At 41.4% G+C, this 22,515-nt stretch overlaps 1 protein-coding gene across 2 annotated transcripts in view; it reads right to left on the reverse strand.

Moving 5' to 3' along the window:
* The window catches only part of PHACTR2 (phosphatase and actin regulator 2), a 130,021-nt gene that overhangs the window by 22,837 nt on the left and 84,669 nt on the right, over positions 1-22,515 (reverse strand). For both annotated transcript variants that reach the window (XM_023513535.1, XM_023513536.1), the window contains exons 5-9: positions 20,211-20,739; positions 13,801-13,994; positions 11,938-12,094; positions 5,781-5,836; positions 282-343 (exon numbers count right to left, since the gene is read on the reverse strand). In XM_023513535.1, coding sequence (XP_023369303.1) covers positions 282-343; positions 5,781-5,836; positions 11,938-12,094; positions 13,801-13,994; positions 20,211-20,739 — 998 coding nt within the window. The remainder of the gene's footprint in view (positions 1-281; positions 344-5,780; positions 5,837-11,937; positions 12,095-13,800; positions 13,995-20,210; positions 20,740-22,515) is intronic.

Genomic DNA, 22,515 nt, shown 5'->3' on the forward strand with positions numbered 1-22,515 from the left:
GCTGTCCCCCTGGGTAGAGTGCTGTGGCATCACAGCTCACAGCAACCTCCAACTCCTGGGCTCAAGCGAGTCTCCTACCTCAGCCTCCCAAGTAGGGGGGACCACAGGCGCCTGCCACAGCGCCTGGCTATTTTTTGGTTGCAGCTGTCATTGTTGTTTTGGTGGGCCTGGGCTGGATTCGAACCCGCCACCTTAGGTGTATGTGGCTGGCGCCTGTATTTTTTAAAAAACAAAATATATCTCAAAATACACGTGTTCATTAACAATCACAATTTCATCACCTTTCTGCTGAGTCTGCGTTTAAGTTCCATTTTTGCTTCTTGTTCCTCTTCTTCATTCTTTTCTGTTTATTAAGGAAGGAAAGGTGTGAGGACTTAGTTACTAGGGACAATTTTATGATCAGAAAAGTATATCAGCCCACAATTATTTGACTCTATCAGATGTTGATCAAACATTTCACCAGCATCTTTAAAAAGCTATCAAAAGATATTACAGAAAGACTGATCATCAGTATATTTTTTCCCTTGAACGACTGGTTTACTTACTTTACTGATTTAAAACTTTTTGCTAACTGATTTCTTGTTTGATTCTGAAAAACAAAAACATTACAGTGTCCGTACACTGGTGAAAGCCTCTACTGCTGATCATCGCATGGGTTTACAAGCACACTTGACCAGAATTTAGATAAAACCTTACTTCTGGATCTGGCCTTCATGTGAAAATCTGAGACCTATTAAAAGAGCAAATTAGAACCATCCAATGCATGTCTAAGCTTCTGATTTTCACTCAAATCCAACCAAAATATTTGATTTCTTTTCCTTGGTTTCCATAGAAGCAGAATGTAAGCATTTCTTTGGCTTTTGCTTTCAAACTGGAATGTTCCAAATGGGGTTATGGTGTACCGTGGGTGGGAATTATTTATTTTCTTGTGACTTTGACTTTCCAAAGTCTTCCCTTCCTCTAGGGCCTCACTGAGTAGTACAATGTTTTTTTTTTGCTGTTTGACAGATGGAATTTAAAGAAAAATGTCCAGAATTTTCAAAGAAATAAACACCCCTTTGGTTTTAACTGGATGTTGCTTATTTGAGGAACTTTCCTTCATTGCCTCCTGGAGCTCATCACCTGTTCGATAAGTGAGCATAGATTTTATATCCTGGATACCAATACCTATGAAAGATTATCTTTCAGAAAATGCTGTTATAAATACTATCGGAAATAAAATCACACTTAAAGCACAACCAAAAGGCTGAAAAAAATAAAAAATCCTTTGCTTCTATAAGAAGATAATTATATTTATTTTCAAAATTCAGATTGGTTTTTTTTTTTACCACTAAGATCATTTTTATTGCGAACAAAATATACCACAGCCATCCATCCATGCGTATTAGTTGAATGAACTACATTCTCTATCGTTTTTCCTTCTCTGGACAGGGAAAAATTTTTACATTCTCCTGAAATGCTAATTTTAAGTCAAAAGAAAGAGGATGCCTCCTAGTCTGGTTATTTAGGTAGAGAGAACATAAATTGAAATCACCCACAAGACAAGAAACAACTAGTTACTATCCTTTGATTTAAGTGCCTCAGGGTGTCAAACAAATTTCATTATAATTCAAATGTCTTCCCATGAAAGTACTGTAGGTTTCTAATTTCTTCCCCAAATACATATCCTTTCCTATACATACTTAGGTTCAAAGAATTACCTCATAGGAGTTGAACGAAGCTTGTGGGTTATCAATTATATGTAATAAACAAGCCTCACCCTTGTGGTTCACATGATTGAAACCAGATTTTTACAGGGTGAGCCCTTTGATGATATTATTAATCAAAAGAAAAATAGAATCCTTAACACATATTAGTCAATCCTTTGTATAGAGTGATTATGCTACATTTTGTAAAGGTACTTTTCAAAGATAAAAACTTCAGATATCTAATACATCCCAAGGCTAACAATTGTTGCTGGTTTTACTAAGTATGCAAAATGCCAGTTCCTTGAAGGGACAATGAGATAGTTTTGCATCAGTAAGCGTATGGTACACAGTGATGTGTAAAAAAGAGAAGGGCCAGCTGCAGGTAGGGGAGTGAAATGAATAGGATTTTACCACCTGGGAATTCTGTTTTGTTATCAGGAGCTGACTTCCTTACATTACTCATGTTCAAATTGTGCTTTTAAAGAAGTTAGAGGAGGAGGGTGAGAATTGGAGGGAAGCCAACCTGACCGCGTTCCTCTGACTCTTATCAAATAGTCATTGTAAAATCTCCTACAAAGAGTGGAGGTTAACCCTGAATCTTAGTCCTTCAAAATGTCTCCAAGTTGTGTGCATGTTTTTTTCTTCTATGAAAAGGGAATTACACTTATTTTAAAAATTCAAATAGACTTCTTCCCATGAAGATTATTTTTATTTTTAAGAAAGCATCAGGGTGGTACTTGTGGCTCAAAGAAGTAGGGTGCTGGCCCCATATGCTGAAGGCGGTGGGTTCAAACCCAGCCCCGGCCAAAAAAAAAAAGACTCTGCAAAATATAAATAAATAAATATATATACACATGTAAAGAAAGAATCAGTATTCAATAATAGCAACATTTGTATTTGTGAGCCAAACAGGCTAAATTCTCTAACATTACCTTCAATTTTTGATTTAATAGAAGCCAAACACTAAAGAAAGATGTGCACCTGTCTGGTCACTTTAGACAGATTGGAGGATATTCACGAAGGAAGTGGTGTGGTTCATTAACAAATCTTGCTCTCTCATCAGAGCAGAGAGGGGTGGACATTTCAGAGGAGCCACAGGAAGCATTTCCCATAGATAGATGAATAAGACACGTGGATATCCGGCAGTGGGCACTACAGGAAACCTGCCTGGCTAGCAACTGTGGCCCCGAGCATTCTGGGGAACAGCTTAAAAGGAGAAGGAGAAGTACAGAAACACCAGCAACAAGAGTATTAGACGGGTATTCTTGGGTCATTAACTGCGATAAAATGGGTTCAAAAAAGCAAATGCAAATTTTTTGTGGATTTGTTCCTCTTTATGCTGCTTTCTTTGTTTCCGTGTGAGTGTTTTAACAAATGAAAATACATGTACAAACTTACTGTGAAATGAATTTCAAAAAAGTTGCATCAATGGCTGCAAGATGTTAACGGTGGAACGTAGATGGTAGATGCGTGGCTGTTTACCATAAAATTCCTTCAGCTTTTCTGTACACGTAAGACATTTCATAGTAAAGTGCTGAGGAAATGCATGCAGAACTCAGTGGTCTAACACACTTTTTCTCTATAGAAGATATAGCTGGAATTACAGCCACAGATAAATATCCTAAGAAGATCACCATCTTTTTTTTAATCCCTCCCCTGTATGTGAAAAGGGGTTCCATGTACCCTGATCCGCAAAAGTTGACCTTCTGGTAAACACCAGAGGTGGCTTTCTATTTTATCAGTTTTAAGCAACTGGTTCTACAATGTAAAACTAAAGATAACTTAATATATGCGTCTCTTTTCAAAACTCTAGCGACAATAGGGTGTTACGGCAAGCCCCTGTAGTCCCAGCTGCTGGGGAGGCTGAGGCAGGAAGGAGGATCACCGGTACACTACTGCGCTCCAGCCTGGGCAAAACAGCAAGTTCCTGTTTCTTTAAAGAAAAAAAAAAACAACAACTCATCACCAACAAAAACCCAAACCTTTATGTGTGTCACCAAAACAGTAAAGAAATCAAGGAAAGAGTGATATGGGTGATGATACTAAGAAATTAAATTGTCCTGTGGTCTCTAATGAAAGCTATCAGCATTTACGGCTGTCTGGCTTCTGTTTATTGAATTAGTGATGGGCTCTGATTTGAGAATTGTTAGAGGTTTTATGCTATGAATTAGTTTCCTAGTCTGTCGAGAAAAGATGACCTAGTTAAAGTGTCCTTAAAAACCACACACAGACTCTTCTTCAAAGAGACAATCATCTTGCTTCCTAACGAAAGCTGCAGAGGAAACACACACACAAGCAAGAGCAATCTATGCGGGAGAACCCGGAGGCAACCAGGAGCACAGGGTCTGTAACTAAGCCACTCAGTGCCCTGTGACTGTTCAGGGAAAGATTGGGGTGACCTCTACCGGTTTCCTTCTGCTCCCCTTGGCCACAAAATACTGTGTCAGGAGATCATAAGCCAGTTATCAGCCTCTCCAGACTGGAAATGTGCATTTTTGTTTCCAGAATAAACATGCTTAGATGAACTTAGAAGGAAGGAAAAAAGGGCTGGAATCAAATCCGAACAGCCAGGAAAACAGGGGGCATAAAAGCCAACACAGCACTTAAGATCAGTGTGTGATAAATTTCTGGATCCATGAAACAGTTCCTCAAATAACCAAACTCCAGTGTGGTTTGGCACCATCTGTCCCGCAGCAGCAAGAAAACATTACCCAGAATTTGCTCTTCCTTCTTTTCTAGGTATTGCATCAGGCATTCAGTAAGACATAATCTCTGTGTTTTAGGAGTTTAGGGTCTGCGTTTGAGCTCACTTAAAACTTAATGCGACAAATATTTTCCAGGAACCTGTTATCAAAAGCAGTGACCTCTTTTGGTCTTGTTGTCAAAATTAAATGCTGATTCCACCCTTTCTCAGAGAAGTTGAGACCTACATTTTTTCCTTCTTTTCTAGCCATGACCTTTTCCTCCTCCAAACTGGCTCTTCCATACATCGACAGTCACTTAAATCCTTACTCTGTTCCAGGTGTGCCTGCAGACAACCTTCCCAGGAAAAAGATCCCACCGCAGGGAGGATGACAGTTTCTCACAGGGTTAAATTTTCATGCTTTCCAGTAACTGTAGTATATAACATGCTACCAAACTCTTTCTCTCCTTTAAGGAGTGAAAATCACTGATATTGGAGAGCAGGGGCCCTTCAGCAGGACAAGATAACTCTAAAAGCCTGGTTGAAAAGGAATTTCCCCCACGCCAGTGGTTTGTTACAATGGTAGTACTATCCTATTCTCTGATATTTCATACAAGAAAAAGCTCCCTTGAAACAGGGTAAATAAAATGTATCGTTATCACTAGGCTCCATTTAAAAATAACCCATTTCTTAACTCAGGGCAGTTAGTAACCACAATGACACACAATAGCATGACAAACCGTGTTTCTATTAGTTTTACAGCTTCAAAATACTAACTCCAACAAATACTACAGAAGTGGGGAGTAGAAAATAACATCAAGAACAGAGGGAAAAACGGAATGGGAAAATAAAGTAGAAAAACGAACGGCAAACTCTTTACGTGCTGAGGAATTACAAACAACTCAAGAGGGAAGCCGAGTTATCGCAACAGAGGAAAATGAACTGGATTGAAACATACCTTTGACCATGATTTTGTTTTAAATTGAGTCATGTGTTACACTTAGCAACAAACTGTATTTTTTAGAAATAATATAGGAATGTTTGATTTATTTCCTTGTGGACTCTTGGGCTTTTCTTTGGCATACATTTGCAAGTAGACGAGAGCATTTTCTTCTATTTAGCAGTTGGGGGAAAGAACACTTGGAATATACTTCATCTTTTTTAGAAAACAGTTGTCAGGACCACAGCTCCGGTCTGGGAACTGTCAGGCTCGGAGTCATAAAGTGAAATACAAGATTCAAGAAATTATTATGTATACACAATTACATATACATGTGATCTACGTGGGCCATTTCAGTGAGTTGTGAGTAAACTAGTGTATTATGGCTTCTCACTGATGAATGAATCGTCTGCAGTGGCAGCTTGTTAACGGTAACTCAAGGACTCATTGTAGGACAGAGGATACTCACGTTTTAGGATATTTCTTTGCTCTAATTCTTCAGTTGTGGGCCTCTGGCTAAGCCTCCTATGATGACAAAAGGGATACATACTACAGGTTACAAACCAGGCCCCCTTAGGGACACAGAGACGCAAAATAAAACAACAAACAAAGCTCTATTTTTTCATACTTTGAGAAACAAAAATCGATTTTTCAACCTACAAAACAAGTGTGCTTTCCACTGGTTTGGAGACCACAGACTATGGCTGAGACTGCAAACTGCCCTGTTGGTCAGTCTCCCTTTTTCCTTTTTGAAACAGATCTGCCTGGATTTTAGCTAGAAACCGGGTGTGGTTATGTGAGCTTCTGCAATGGGATGTGACCAGAATGATATCTGTAACTTCTATTTTTTACCCGTAAAATGTTTGGGTGTGCAGTCTCTTTTTTTCTCTTTCCTTCTTCCACAGGCCATAACTTACACATGAAGGTGTGAACCAGCTTTGATCATACAGGTGAGACCATCCAAGGGGTCAGAAAAGGAACAAGACAAGAGGAAGCTGGGTGTGTGGCTGACTCCAAGGAGCCATGCTCCTGCCCATCTTGGGGGGCCCACCTGCCTCGGGACTGTTGTATGAGAAATAAATAAACGTACCTATTTGAACCACTGTATTTTGGGTTTACATTACAGTAACATAGCCAATAGCTTGATTGATATACAAGTAGTGAGAGTCTACAATAGGCTGCTAATCAAGAGCTCATATAGCCAGGCATAGTAGCCCGTGCCTGTTTCTGCAGTTAGTCTGGAGGCTAAGGCAGCGGGATGACTTGAGGCTGGAGTTTGAGACCAGCCTAGGCATAGCAAGACCCTGTCTGTACAAAAATAAAAAATTCAGCTAGATGTGGAGGGGTTTGCTTCTAGACCCAGCTACTTAAGGGAGAGGAGGGGAAGGGACAGGGGGAGGATAGGTGGAGAGAAGGTAATTGGTGGGACCACACCTACGGTGCATCTTACAAGGGTACATGTGAAACTTACTAAATGTAGAATATAAATGTCTTAACACAGTAACTAAGAAAATGCCACGAAGGCTGTTAACCAGTTTGATGAAAATATTTCAAATTGTATATAAAACCAGCACATTGTACCCCATGACTGCATTAATGTACACAGCTATGATTTAATTTAAAAAAAAAAAAAGGGCCTGAGAAAAGAGGATGGTTGCAGGAGTTTGAGGCTGCAATGAGCTGTGGATATAGAGATACATTCCAGCCCTGGGTAAGACCAAGATAGTGTAAGACCCTGACTCTAAAATAAATAGATACATAAAAGGATAGACTAAAAAGAAAGAGGTCATATCAACTTGGGAGATGACCTATCTTGACTGCACAGTGACTGGTTTGGGGACCTCAAAGCAATTTATCATATATAATGTTACAGGCCCTTCCTATCTGCCTTCAAGAAAATCCAGGCTCACTTGTGATTAGGAGCTATCTATCTGCGCATGAGAACTGAATGTCCTAATAACCCTTTATCACTTAGTTCTTGGTCCTGTTTACAATATCGAGTTATTAATCACAGAGGAAGGACTTCCTCTGATGTAGGCTGAATTCGTGCAAACTGAAGGAATGTATATGAAAGCTAATCTTAACATAAGATAACTACCAACTCTAAATGTTTATAGCTGTGACAGAAATGGTATGCAGAACCGAAATTAATGACATTTGAAATACCTCATTAAAAATTTTGTTCCAATGTAATCTTCATCAGAACTACCCTGAGATTGCCTTCAGTAATTGAGTCCACAAAAGAACCCAGGGAACGCTGATACCAGCCAGACACTATGTCACCCAAGGACCCAAGGATTTAGATGACATATTTGTGCTCCCAGGATGCTGTACTCTATGTCACGTCCCCAAAATGCATCCTTCTGTTGTTTATAAAGTCTCTTCCCTAGGGAATGCTTTTCTCTCCTTCTCTACCTACTGAAATCTAACAAATAATTAAAACAGGACTTTGAAGGTAGATATTTGACCTCTCCTGGAAGTGTGAATTAAAGGCCCCTGATTCTTTGCCCAAAGTGGTCTATACAGTGGGCTATATGCTGATTATACATCTATTAAGGCATTTATCACACTGACACAAGAATTGTAAAGCAGTCTAATGTATAGCATATAGTAATTATTAAAAAAATAATTATAGCTATCATTTACTCATACTTGTAAAGTCCCAGGGACTGTGCTAGGTGCTTAACTTACATTGTCTTGAAGCCTCAAACCAATTCAGCAACGGGGCAGCCAGTTCCCATTTCACTGTGATGAGGAAATGAGAAGTTAACTAACTTGCCTACAGACAAAACACTAGTGCACGCAGGTGCTGGGATGCACACCTAGGTCCTTAGACATAGTCTTGCGTTCTTTTCACATGACTATTTCATGCAATATATAATTCTGTTTTTTTTCTCCTTAAAAAAAAATTGAAACAGAGTTTCACTATGTCACCCTAGTAGTGCGCTGTGCCATCACAGCTCACAGCAACCTCAAACTCTTGGGCTTAAGCAATTCTCTTGCCTCAGCCTCCCTAGTAGCTGGGACTATAGGTACCCGCCACATTGCCTGGGTATTCTTTTTCTTTTTGTTGCAGTTGTCATTGTTTAGCTGTCCCAGGCCAGTTCAAACCTGCCAGCCTCAGTGTATGTAGCCAGTGCCCTACCCACTGAGCTATAGGCACTGCCCAATTCTGTCTTTTTCATTAGACAGGAAGTTCCCTAAGCATGGAACTGTGGGTAATTTATCTTTCACTGACAGTGATCAGATGTGATGTGTTTGTAGAAAAGCAATTCTGTAAAATTTACACATCAATAATAGTAAAAACCAGTAACCCCCCCCCCCCCAAAGTTTTGACAGATATAGTCTTTGCGTTGGGGTGGAATCCTGATCTGTAAGAGAGACAGAAGATGTCTCAGTTGGATGGTTTGACCTGGAATACAGAAGGCTCCTGCCATCCCAGCCCAAATGCACGCCTGCACTCCCTGGCTCTTCCTGCAGACGCACCTGTGTATCTTCTCCAAGGAACCCTCGATGAGGCATTTAGAAAACTGAGGCTGTATGGAATTCCACACTATTAACTTCTCACAACGTCACTGTGTTATCAATTCCTCTGTTTGGAGCATTTGGCTTGTGTTAATCTGTCATTGCTATAAATAGCCTTTTAATAAGCATTTTTGCAAAATGTAGCATTTTTTCTCCCCTTTTGGATGACTTCCTTCTTATAGGGATGATATACATCCCCCAAGTGGAATTACCAGGCAAACACATTAGACTGCTTTAGAATTCTTTTGTCATATTGTTAAATCTGTTCTTCTGAAATATCGCACAAGAGCCATGTGTATGAGCCCTATTTTCCCATAAACATGCCAATATTGGTTTTAATTTTTAAATGTGCCTTCCTAGTTTAATAGATGTATAAATAATGTAAGTTAATAAGAAGAAACGTAATGTGACTGAGTGCTCGCTTGATCCAGGCACGGAAGTGCCTTAACTGTGTCATCTCCTTTTGTCCTCCCATCTCTTGGATCAGTTGGTTCCGTTTCGCAGCTGCAGCCAACCAGGGGCTTTCTCTTTCTTTGTTCTCTAGACCATATTTCTGCCAGGTCCGGATAAGCCTACACTCTGACATTCAACAGCCCCTTCTCACAGTGGCTGTCATGGTGATTCTCATTAAATTTATCAGGGCCGCAAACATCTTACCAACCTGCAGCGACAGAGCTCTCTTCTTATCTTGGTAGATGGTTTTCCTTTAGCTCACACGGAAAAAGGTGACATTTATTTCTATTTGGTTTCATTTTATAAAATTAATCCATTACTTATGCCCTGATTCTATAAAGTACATCTAGTGTGCATCAAACTTCAATCCTCCCCCACATCTGATAAACCTGTCTGTTGAATTTTTCCTCATTGATACAAATGTTTATTCCTGGGCGGTGACTGGGGCTCAAAGGAGTAGGGCGCCGCCCCATAGGCTGAAGGTGGCAGGCTCAAACCCAGCCCTGGCCAAAAACTGCCAAAAAAAAAAAAGAAAAAAAGTTTACTCCTCTCTCTATTTACTCACATATTCCTTCATTTGTTCCCTTGCGATTTTCTAGAAATAGATTTCTTGGGTCTCAAGTTAAACAAATAGTTTAGTATTTAAAATGTGGTTGTTGCTACTACTAGATATGTAAACTCCCTTTTTTCATGTTTTTTGGTGGGGGGGTATGTGTCAATGCTAAATAAATATGATGTTGATTTTTATAGATAGTCTTACATCATAGGAACCTGCTGAAATGAGTACCCATAGCAATTTTTAGTCAAATTTTCAGTGTTTTCTAGATATACAACTAGGTGTAATAATAGTACTTCTTTCATACAATTTATAATTTATGTTTCTTCTTCACCACAAATAATGGTGATCAGACTTTTACTAAGAGTGGGAAATTTTTGTTTGCTGCTGTTTTTAAAGCAAATGATTTTAGGGTTTCTCTATATAAGAAGATATTTAGTATAATTAAAAAAAAATCCTCTACCCTTGATTTATTTAGAATTTTAACAAAGACACACAAAACTTTCGTTACCACCAACAGGGCATCTATCGAGATGGGAATATAATTCCTCATACTTTTACCCCTTACTATCATAAACTATGATGATATTTTTAAGGAATACACCCTATTTTGCACTATTCTTTTATGGAAATATTAGTCAATGATTTTAATTCTTCTGCAAAACACAAACAAGGGCAATAAAACAAAACCAAAACTCCCCCTACAGGCAGATCCTCCCTCACACAGTGTCAAAGGTACAAAACAGGAGAAAGAATGAGAAAGAAAACTGAGCAGAGAGCCCAGGAACAGAATTCTAATCCTGATTCTGCTCCTAAGGAACTACATGTCCTTGAGAAATTTTCTGGAGTCTTTCTAGGGCTCAGGGGGGCCCCTTGTGTTCACTTGGTATAAGATGACGAGTTCAGACCTATAGGTCTTTCCAGCTCCGAACTGTTAATCACTTTAGTTCCTTTTCTCTGTGCTGACTCTTTCCTGCAGCAGTAAATGGTCAAAGTTCAGGGCCAAAGTGAGGAGACTAGACTGAAGACACCCTCAGTCTCTTCCTAGATTCTCTATCAGGCTGGGATAGCCCTTCCTATGGACGCCACAACTGCTGGCTCTGAAACGTTTTTCTGTGTCTCAGCCGTAAGAAGATTTCTGATGGCATTGTTGTCCCTCTGGAGAAAGACACAATGGCCTCTGGAACCCTCTCCACGCCAACCCTCTCTCCCATGACACCACTTCCAAGCAAGGACTGCCCTTTCCTCCTATCTCCAAATTCTGCTCTGGCATTCCAAACTGTTCCCTCTTCCCAAAGATGTGCCCTGTTACTATTCAGAGTGAGTAGAGTCAGCAGGATAACTAATTCTTAGATGGGCTAAACTGATCATCACAAGTAAGACCTTCGGTATGAACGAATACTCACTTCTATTCAAACTGCCAGTTAAATGGACTTCCAAAGTCATTAGTGGCAAAAGCCGAAATCCTAACACAATGGACGGAGGTGGGACGAGACGTCAGATGACCCACTTATGTGAAGTTAAAAGGGGCAAGTTTAGATATGGGGGCTAGGGTTGCCTGTCGGGGGTGGAGCCGGGCCGCTGACGCTAACTGACACGACCACAGCCTCACAGCCCACAGCGCAGGAAAGTTAGTGAGAGCGCAAATGAGGCCAGGAGTTGGGCAAACTGTGGTCCAGAGGCCAAATCCAGCCTGCCACCATTTTTTTGTAAATAAAGTTTCACTGGAGCACAGCCACACTCATTTGTTTGCACATTATTTATGTCTGCGTCTAGGCCGCGACAGGACAGTTGAGCAACTGCAACACAGACTGTCTGGCCAGCAAAGCCCGAAATATTTACTAACTGGTTCTTTTAGGAAAAGTCTGTTGACCCCTGGAGTAGGGTCTGGAGACCTCAAAGACACTGGCTGGCTAGCTGGACCAGAACATAGGTTCTTCGAGAGGATCACCAGCCAAGGCCAAGTTTAAAAGCCCAGTAGGCCAGAAGTGCCTGTACACAGGGAATTCACAGTGATCCCAGTTAGGCAGGAAACTCTGGGAGGAAGAAAAGTCTGAATTCGTCACGACTGTCCTAAAATATCAGCAATTACCTGACTAACTTGGTTCCAATTTGTTGCCGGATTTCCTGTCTCTCTTCTTCCGAGGTCCGCTGCAAGATGTTTTTGTCCTCTAACTCTTTCTTAGACGGTCGGTTGCCCAGTTTGATAGCAAGAGTGTCCCTTCGTCGGATTTTACTTGCTAGAGCACCTGAGGGTTGAAAAGGGTAGAAATGCAGAGAAAGTGGCTTTTAGCCAGTGGCACTCAGGTTACTCGTGGCATGGGCTATCAGCAGAGCCCAGACTAAATTCTTTATCCATATGCAAGGGGAGAAATCTTCATTAAAATAAGGGAAAAAAGCTTTTGAGTCAGATGTAGTTCATCTTGAAAAGAACTAAAGAACTAGTTTTTCAAATGATCTGAAATACATTGAGACATCATGGAAAAAGTTGGAATTATCACCTCATCATTTGGAAAATGATCGTTGAAGTTTATTTTGCTAATACGGTGGCTCATGGCAACTACTGATTGCACAATGCTTTTTCTTTTGAATGCTAAAAACTTAGCCCCTCTGCTAACACTGTACAGTTAACCTTGGCCTTCTTTTTTCCCCTCAACACCCTGCTGCCAAGAGTCTACCTTCTTTACCAATATTTTAACCTCCGATGACCTAGGAATCCTTAAAATCTCTACCAATGATAATTAGTAATGATTTTTTTTTTTGCTCCATGCAAATCAGAAAGAATTTAACGAATTGTTGTTTAATCATGCATATAATAGTAACTTGTTGTAATCTATAAATCCAATCCCACAGTGAATTCCTCCCAAGTCACGTTGCTCAAAAGTTAAAAAAATAATAACAAGAGCACTTTCTTGTTCCCTAAGTTACACACAGATGGCAGGCTCTGTCCCTTTAGTATTATTCCTTCCTAGAAGGCATCTCACTCACTGTGGAGGAACCACCGCAATTCTAAAGAGGTAAGTGGGAGAAAATCTCAAGCATTTCCAATGAGTAAGCCAATACATCCTGCACTGAGGCTCTTTGAGAATGGCCCAGGTGAAAAGGCCATCTTTGGCCACACTGAGAAAAACTTGGATTCTCTGTAAAATACCAATCTGCACACCTGTCTCATAGACAAAGCTCTGTTCTCCCCCACAGCGGCATCACGTTCCAGACAGGCCTGTCATCAAAAGGTAAAACTTCAGGAGAGACACATTTCTAATTTGAGAAAGGAAGATGAGGTGAAAGAACACCCCAAATGTCTGCATCCTAATGAGGCTTTTCTTCTTTACAAAATGCAGCTGCTGGCTCGGCACCTATAGCTCAACCGGCTAAGGCGCCAGCCACGTACACCTAAGGTGGCGGGTTCGAATCCCCAGCCCGGACCCGCCAAAACAACAATGACGGCTGCAACCAAAATAGCCGGGCGTTGTGGCGGGTGCCTGTGGTCCCAGCTACTTGGGAGGCGGAGGCAGGAGACTCACTTGAGCCCAGGAGTTGGAGGTTGCTGTGAGCTGTAATGCTACGGCACTCTACCCAGGGGGACAGCTTGAGGCTCTGTCTCAAACAAACAAACAAAATGCAGCTGCTTCTGTCTTCCACGGGCCCTCCCGATAACTTTTTTCTTATTTTGTGAGGCACTCTCACTATGTCACCCTCAGTAGAGTGCCGTGATGTCACAGCTCACAGCAACCTCTAACTCTTGGGCTTAAGCGATTCTCTTGCCTCAAGCTCCCCGTAGCTGGGACTACAGGCACCTGCCACAACATCTAGCTGTTTTTTTTGTTATTGTTGTCATTGTTGTTTACCAGGCCATGGCTGGGCTCAAACACACCAGCCCCGGTGCATGTGGCTGGTGCCCTAACCACTGAGCTATGGGCACTGGGCCCCCGATAATGCTTGAAAACGGTCTTACTCTCTCCACTGCCATCCTCATCCTCGTCCTCGTCCTCATCCTCATCAGTGTACAAGATCGGCCCGTCGGAGTCAGAGTCACTGGCCTGGTACTCCTTCTGGCCTTCCTCCTCCAGGGCACTGAAGGATTCTGAAGACTCTCCCATCAGCCCGGGGGTCAGTAGCTGAGGTGTCAACTCGTCTTTGGTTGTGAAACTGTTAAAGGCATAAACACAGGGGTGATGTGAATCTCAGAGCGACCCTTGGAGCCACCAGCACTGTCAAAAGGAGCTGAAGTTTCATGGACTTCCCTCGGGCTTGAGAAAGGAAAAACCAGACAGGGGCCAGCCTGAGGTCACTGAAATGGGAGAGCCGTGCCATCTTACTTAACTCCCAAGGCTTTACATTCTTCACCTGTGAAATGAAATGGCCTAACTAGATGGTGTCTAATGCACGTAGTTCATATGGTAACACTACATTTTGCAAATTTATTTTTTCATAGCAATGGGGGTTGAGTGGAAAGCTTGGTTGATCCAGAAGCTCCTGGATATTTGACTTTCTCTACACCTTTTGTTTGACCTGTATTAACTTCTTATCTGTCCAGCCTCAGCTCCTTTGGAATCTTTTGAGGGCCTTCGGTTTAATTCCTTGCCCTACCATATCTGCTCCATGGTGACCTGAAGACAACCTGTGGATGAGAGTAAGTGGCACACTACACCTTGATACCCCCATTACTTGTCTGCCCTCTCACACTCGCAGGTTCCTTGACAAGTGGGACTCTGGTCATTTTGTTTCCCAGCACCCGGAAGGGTGATGGCAGAGACAAGCACTTCTCTCATTAATATACAGGGCGGTGCCTGTGGCTCAGTGAGTAGGGCGCCAGCCCCATAGACTGAGGATGGTGGGTTCAAGCCTGGCCCTGGCCAAACTGCAACAGAAAAGTTGCCGGGCATTCTGGCAGGTGCCTGTAGTCCCAGCTACTCGGGAAGCTGAGGCAAGAGAATCGCCTAAGCCCAGGAGTTGGAGGTTGCCGTGAGCTGTGATGCCACAGCACCGTACCAAGGGTGATAAAATGAGACTCTGTATCTAAAAAAAAAAAAAATATATATATATATATATACACACACATATATATATGAATTAATTCTATTTCCACCCCAATGCATCTATCAACAGTCAAAAATCATTTATCCTCTCTGTGTTTCCACTTCTTCATCTGTTAAACTCTCTTGTGAGACTACAGCAACCACATGAGATGGAAAGTGTGAAAGTTAAATGAATGCTTTAGAAGAAAAGTGGAAGGATGGAATACTTTTTTTTATTATTTAGCTTGGTAAGAGTCTGCTTTAGAGAGTTACTATAAACATGCAAAGATTGCCAAAATTTCAAAGACTAGACTAAAAAATAGTACTTTACATAAAAAGCATATGGTAGCAAAAACAACATAGTCTTCATTTTAAGATTCAACAGACCCCCCAGCCTGCTTTCCGATATAAATGGAAGTATTCAAATTTGGATGTCACACTTCTGGAAGACAAAGATTACACAGCACACGGCATGCATCTGCTGTTCTCATTAATGAACAAAATAAACAAAACACTTATTTGAATAATGAGCACAGGTAAACTTTATCAGAATAGGGGGTATTTAAAATTCTACTCTGTAGTTACGCGCCTAAGCACTCTCAAAATTCCCTGTTATTTACTAGAAAAATCCAACAGATGAAATTCTTGTTCTCAAAGGGGAAAATATGAAATTTCATTTTTTATTGTGTAAGATGTACATAATATAAAATTTACCACTTTATCCATTTAACAGATCTTCCATCTCCAGAACTTTCTCACCTTCCCAAGTAGAAAGTCTGTACCCATTAAACAGTAAATTCCCATAACCCCGAACCCCATCCAGCAACCACCATGCTACTTTCTGCCTCTATGAATTTGACTAAGTCCCCCAGATAAGGAAAATGATACAATGTTTGTCCTTTTGCCTTTGACTCCACTTGGCGTAATGTCTCCCAGGTTCATTGATGTGGTAGCAGGTGTTGGAATTTCCTTCCGTTTGAAGGCCGAGTGACAGTCTACTGCACGTGAATGCCACATTTGTTTATCTATTCACAGTCAAGGTACGTTTTGGGTTGTTTCCACCTTTTGGCTATTGCATACACACGTGGTATGAGCCCTGGTATAAAAATTCAAGACCCCGCTTTCAATTCTTTTGGCTAGATACACAGAAGTGGAATTGCGTATCACATAGTAATTCTGTATTTAATTAATTAATTAATTTATTTATTTATTTTGAGACAGAGCCTCAAGCTGTCCCCCTGGGTAGAGTGCGGTGGCATTACAGCTCACAGCAACCTCCAACTCCTGGGCTCAAGCGAGTCTCCTGCCTCCGCCTCCCAAGTAGCTGGGACCACAGGCGCCCGCCACAACGCCCGGCTATTTTTTGGTTGCAGCCGTCATTGTTGTTTGGCGGGTCCGGGCTGGGGATTCGAACCCGCCACCTTAGGTGTACGTGGCTGGTGCCTTAGCCGGTTGAGCTATAGGCGCTGAGCCACCTGTATTTAATTTATTAAGGAACCACCATACTGTTTTATACAGTGTGAAGTCCCCTCTTACATAAGGGAAGAGCTATTTTTTTTTTTTTTTGGAAGAGCTATTTTTATGGGAAACTTTTCTACAGTCGGGATTTTTACTTGATTGCCACTGGAAGCCCTTACAGGTGACCACAGCATGTTTAAAGGATATGCCAATTAATGATCCATTCTGGATGGCAGAACAAGAGCTACTTGAGAGTGGAGCCCTTTATTTTTTTTGTATCACTGTTTTCCAATTTATTATGATATTATTATTTTAATCTCACAATTTACAATTGCTTGCAGTTTTCGAAGACTTCAGCGCATGTTTACAACTTACAAGTTATTCTTCTATAGTATATGGAAGGCAGACGATTTACAGTTCATGGCACTGAGGAAAGCCATTGGTGAGTGGTCCTGCTAGCGTAGCAAATCCAGTCTAGAACCCACTGAAGACTCTCAGTCTATGTATTAAATGTCATATTATATTTCATTTTATCCTTAATATTTAAATTATGTTAATGTTGTGATTGAGACTTAACATTAAATATACTTTAATATGTTGTGATTTAGACTTAACATTAAATAAACATCAAATTTACAATCAACTCACAACTTAGCTCTAATTATTTTCTTTAGAGTTCCTGGGCACAATGCACAATGTGGTGTATTCTGTAAATGTCTGTTTGGAAATAAACTGAACAAGGTCAGGTCACTTTTGGATCTGGCCTCCAAAAGGGTGTCTTAGTTTCAGAAGCCTTCCATGATACGTGGTACCAGACATATGTGTTACTGATGAAGTTGCCAAATGAAAGGAAGCTACAAATAGTAGCCTGCAGTAAGGAAGCAGAGGTGGGTATTTTTATACATAGCCATTTGCTTCATTTAAAGGTTTCATATTTGTGTTCCAAACAGAAGTCTCTTCATAAGATGACAAGATTTTCATACATTAGTTGACCAAACATAACTCAGGGAGAGTTCTAAGTAAAGCAAATGACTAAGAGCCAGAAGTTCTAATTCAAATATCCACTTGAAAAAAGAAAGGGTCTGGGAGGAAATTTGGGAGACTACTTACTCCGGGTTCATTAATTCAAGAGCAAACACAAACCATGCCTGGAGAATGATCTGCAATTTAAATTTTTAATTTTGAAGAAGATACAGAGACGAAAATCTCTATGATCTCTTCGAGGAAAGCCTTAGAGCTACCCTGACAAACAGGAAAATTTCACATAAAGACCGTCAATGTCTAGTGAGATCCTAAGTGTGCTCGCTCGCTCTCTCTGATTATAGTCCCAGCAGAAATGGAGAAAAGGTACTTATCTTGTCTGTCTGACAATTCTTCACACACTGGGGCTCGTGACAGATATTCAGCCCCTGACATGCAGAGTGTGGTGCTTGGAAGCATTTTATACTGTCCCCTATTCTTTAGTCTATTAACCAATCAATCCAACATATTCAATCCACTTCCAAAATTTACACATTTAAACATTTATACTTCCTCAAAGTGTTGGACAGTATTTTAGTAAAAAGTGCTTTCAACTACCCTTTCTTGCTCACTTTTATATCTTTGCTTCTCAGTAGATTGGCCAGTACAGAAAATGCCAAAAATATATAGGTATATGCTGATAGAATGACTGTTCATTTCTAAATGCTGGAAGTGAGGGCAGTGCTGGAAAATACGATGATTCAATGAAAACATTTTCTATGTGCTATTAAGTATTAAAGATATTGCTGTGGTTTGAGAGTGTCCCCCAGGATTCATATGTTGAAGAATTAAATCCCAGTATGACAGGGTTGGGGGGAAGGGCCTAATAGGAGGTGTTCGGGTCATGGGGGCTCCACCCTCATGAGTAAATTTCACTCTTGTGTGCCCTTTGCCTTTCCTTCCACCACATGATGACACGGCAAGAAGGTCTTTATCAAATGCAAGCACTTAGATCTTGGACTTCTCAGCCTCCAGAACACCAGCCAATACATTTCTGTTATATTCCTGCCCAGGCTCAGGTATTCTGTTACAGCAGCACAAAAGGTACTAAGACAGATGATTCATTTCAAGGTCTTCTTTTCCCATATCTTTTATTAAAATGTCAAACAAATAAACTAATTTGTAGTTTGACATTTATGTATCTCACCTTGGCTTTCCTTCAAACTTTGGTGCTCAAAATGATAAAAATAAAAACAAAGAAACAAGCATATAATAGAAAAGGATTAGAAGTAGGAGCAATTGCTCTAAAAAACTTACAAAGTTCTTCAGAGCACAGCAATGGACTTTGCACTCTAGCTTTGCCACTGCTATGTGGGCAATCTTGGGCAAACTATTTAGGTCTCTAAGAGCAGTTTTCTTATCTAATAAATTGGAGATACTTCAGGAAAGACATCTGTAAATTAAATGATAATACGTGTACAGTGCTTAGTTTTCAACACTAATTAAGTCTTCAATGAATGAAGATTATTATCAACAACTAAATAAAGTTGATGTTTTAGTCTCTTGACCAAAACGCCTCTAATTAATAGAATAATTGTTTTTAAAGTATAACATGACAGATTTATTTTGCAAAAGAACCTTTTAAAGGATTTGAAGAGTAAATACAGGTTTTACTCTACGATGTAAGAGAGAAGAGTCTGGAATCAAGAACTCCAAGCCCTCTCTCGATAGAACTTGTAACTGCATCTACTATATTGTGACAGACTTCCCTTCATACCGGTAGAAAGGAGGGTTAACATCTCTGAATTACTGGCAAATAGAAAATTTATTTATAGGACTTTATGATGCAAGGAATTAAGGAGAATGAGGACCCTAAAATGAATCCCAGTTCCTGGCCTGGGAAACTGGGTGATGGTGGGTCAACATCAAGTTCGTTGGCCCATTTTGTTTAGTCACCTTCTTAAAGGAAATGATGCCTGACTACCATCATCTATCTTCCATCCTGCTCTGTTTATAAAATCTAGTACCAAGGCCATCTCATCTTCAACACAGCTTCCGCCATGCTGAAGTAGGCTGACTTTCCTATAACCACCATAGCTCACTTTTTCATTTTCATTCGACAATTTGGTGTGCATCTTTTGACTGCCTATACCATACCAGACTCTGAACATGCTGCCAGGGACACAGACATGTCCCCACAAGACACGTTGGCTACTCTGTCCCAGAGGCAAGAAAAAAGAGGTTGTCTGAGTATAAGGGACACAATAACCCATTCTATCTAGAAGCACTCAAAGGCTTCATAGAGGAGGTAATATTTGAGCTGGGTGGGAAATTAAAGGAACAAGAAAGTGGGTCATTCTGGTTGAAGAGAAAGGAGTTAGGATTTGAAAGTTCTCTCCTGATGGCCTTTATGCTCTTAGAGAAAGAGAAGGCTAAGTAACTTGCTGAAATGAGGTGGGCAGCAGTGGGTAATATGGACCCAAATGGTATAGATTTAAAATAACCACTGTGGGCAGTGCCTGTGGCTCAAAGAAGTAGGGTGCTGGCCCCATATGCCGGAGGTGGCGGGTTCAAACCCGGACCCAGCCCCAAACTGCAAAATAAATAAAATAAAATAAAATAAAATAAGCACTGTGAGGAAGCAGAAAGGAGCTCTCCAGGGACAAAAACAAGGACTGAGTAGTGCTGAGGGGGTTCTCAAGGTAGCTGAAAATTGCAGCTGTGAATTGGTGCTGTGTTATTCCTCCAGCAGCGGGAGGCATTCCCAGGTTAGGGCCCTGAAATGCCACTGTCCAGGTTACAGCTGTGCTTGCCTAACAGTCAGTGGGTTAAATCATAAAAGAGAGCGAACTAGGTTCTTTCCGCGCCAACAGAATACATTAGTTAACTGTTAGTACTCAGACGGAATATAGGTTTCTACCCGACTCACCATTCTGCATTTTCTCTGCTATCACTTAAGCCAGGGCCTGATTGGAAAGTGGTTCTGTTCGTCGGCTCTTCAGCCCAAAGAAGTTGACTCGGGTCTAAGGCAGAGATGGGCAGGTCAGCTCCCACGCTGACCAGGACGACTGGAGGGTCTGAGGCAATAACACACTGATCCTTGAGAGCAAGCGGAGGGGCGGGGGGCGAAGGTGCCGGGGCCACAGGGGGCGGAGGGACTGCAGACTTGGATCTGCGCGCAGCCTGCTCCTCAGCCCCAGCGACAGTCTGCTCGGGATTGAGACTCTCCACGCCGGTGTCCGAAGGCTCTCCTGGGAGGTCGGATGTGGCTGCATCTGAGGACAGGCGGTAAGTTGCCGGCTGCTTGCCAGTTTTTTTCTTGCCCTTTGCGGTCCCCACTGTCCCGGTTTTGCTAGGAACCGTCTCCTTTGAAGCTTTGGGACGAGATGAGGTGGATGACGTAGATGGTGAGGCTGATGCTTTGGACCCGGATGGTTTTTTTGAATGAGAGGAACCAGCTACAACAGAGAGATTTTGAATTAAAAATCGAAGAATACTATGCTTTTTTTTTTTTTTTTTAAGTAACCAACCAGTAATGGTCAATGACATTTAAAATGTTCCCTTTAAAATTTGTTGAACAAACGAATGAGAGAAAATGGGCTGATATTGACAATGGTTTTCTGCCGAGGGAGCAAGTGACGTTTATGGTAAGACTCTGAGCCTTCTGTCTTCTCCCTTCTCTAGTCTTTAACTGGGCCAAAGGGAAACCCCTCAGCTCCTTGTCCTACCTGCCACCTGCAAAAGCCCCGTTGTATGCTCTAAAGAAGGGATATCATAAAGAACAGGCACCAGCAGCTACCCGGGTGTAGCACAGAACTGGGCTCATCATAAATTATACACGTTCTCTGATGTCTCTCTGGGAATGGAGTGGTGGGCCACACTCTGAAGAGCCTGGAGTATATATCACCAGCTCCTTTCTGGGTCAAAAGCACATTCATTCACCCTACTGCTAAAAGAGCAAACCCCAGGCTGGTGCTGTGACTCATGCCCGTAACTCCAGTACTTTGGGAGGCCAAGGAGGGAGAAACCATGGGTTGCAGACCAGCCTGGACAGCACAGTGGGCACCATGCCTCTACAGGAAAAACAAATTAGCTGGGCATGGTGGCACACACTGGTAGTCCCAGCTAACTAGTGAAGCTGAGGCAGGCAGATGACCTGAGCACAGGAGTTCGAGACTACACTGAGCCATAATCATGCCACTGCACACTAGCCTAGGCAACAGAGCAAGATTCCATTTGGAAAAGAAAAAAAGGGGCAAATTCCAAACCAGCGGTTTCCGCAGTTCTGGAGAAGCTGGCCATGCTGGCCTGGCCATCTGGGACACAGGGAAAACATGGCACCTAGGAAAGACATGAGCCCTTGAAAATATCGGAAGGCAGAAAAAAATATTCCTTTTTTACAAAAGGGCAACACCTAATAATTTGAAGGGAAAGAATATCAATCTGAGGTCTTCTGACCCACATCTGCAATGGACTCTTCCTCAGGTTTCTGTTCCAAGAGGACCCGCATCAAAGGATCATCCTGGTATATTCGCCACCTTCAACCAAACCATTTACAGGAAAAAAAAAAAAGGCTCATTACCTTTTTCTGTATGTAATCTTAGGGTATACATTTAAACTTCTGACAATACTCCTTTGTTCCAGGACCATTATGATCTATAAATTTCTCCCAATTGCTTCTTCTCTTATAATGTTGTCTGTTCCTTGTTTTCTATGAGAAGAGCTACCGTTCTCAGAACTATCAGGAACTATCAGGAAATACCTCGTTCAGAGGGTGGAGCCAGCCCACAACACATACAGCTGCTGGTGTAACTTACCTCAAGCGATAACTTTATTGAAGTCAATTCAGAGAGGGTTAAGAGACAAAGACAATGAGATGTAAAACTTCATTAATTCTAATATGGTAAAGAAACCCATCTCATTCAGCCATAGGACGCAGACTTAAAAGAAGTCCCTATGGTTTAGAGTCTTTACTAATTTAGATGTACATAATGACTAGAATTCCCCTTCCCCCAATCTGGACCTGTTAATATGTCATTATAGTTGACAACCTTCACTTGCTCAGAAGTCAAACTCATTCAGCACACTCCTTCAAGCTACGTCCATTCTAAATTTACTTTTCATATGAAAGATGCTAAGGATTTGATGCCTAAACATGCTCAATTATTTTCTTAGGTAAGTTATAGCTTCTCAGCCTTTTGGTTAAGATTTTCTTAGGTAAGTGAAACAGAATT

The sequence above is a fragment of the Otolemur garnettii genome, unplaced genomic scaffold (genome assembly GCF_000181295.1).
Source record: "Otolemur garnettii isolate 467f Iridium unplaced genomic scaffold, OtoGar3 scaffold00042, whole genome shotgun sequence".
Taxonomy (NCBI): domain Eukaryota; kingdom Metazoa; phylum Chordata; class Mammalia; order Primates; family Galagidae; genus Otolemur; species Otolemur garnettii.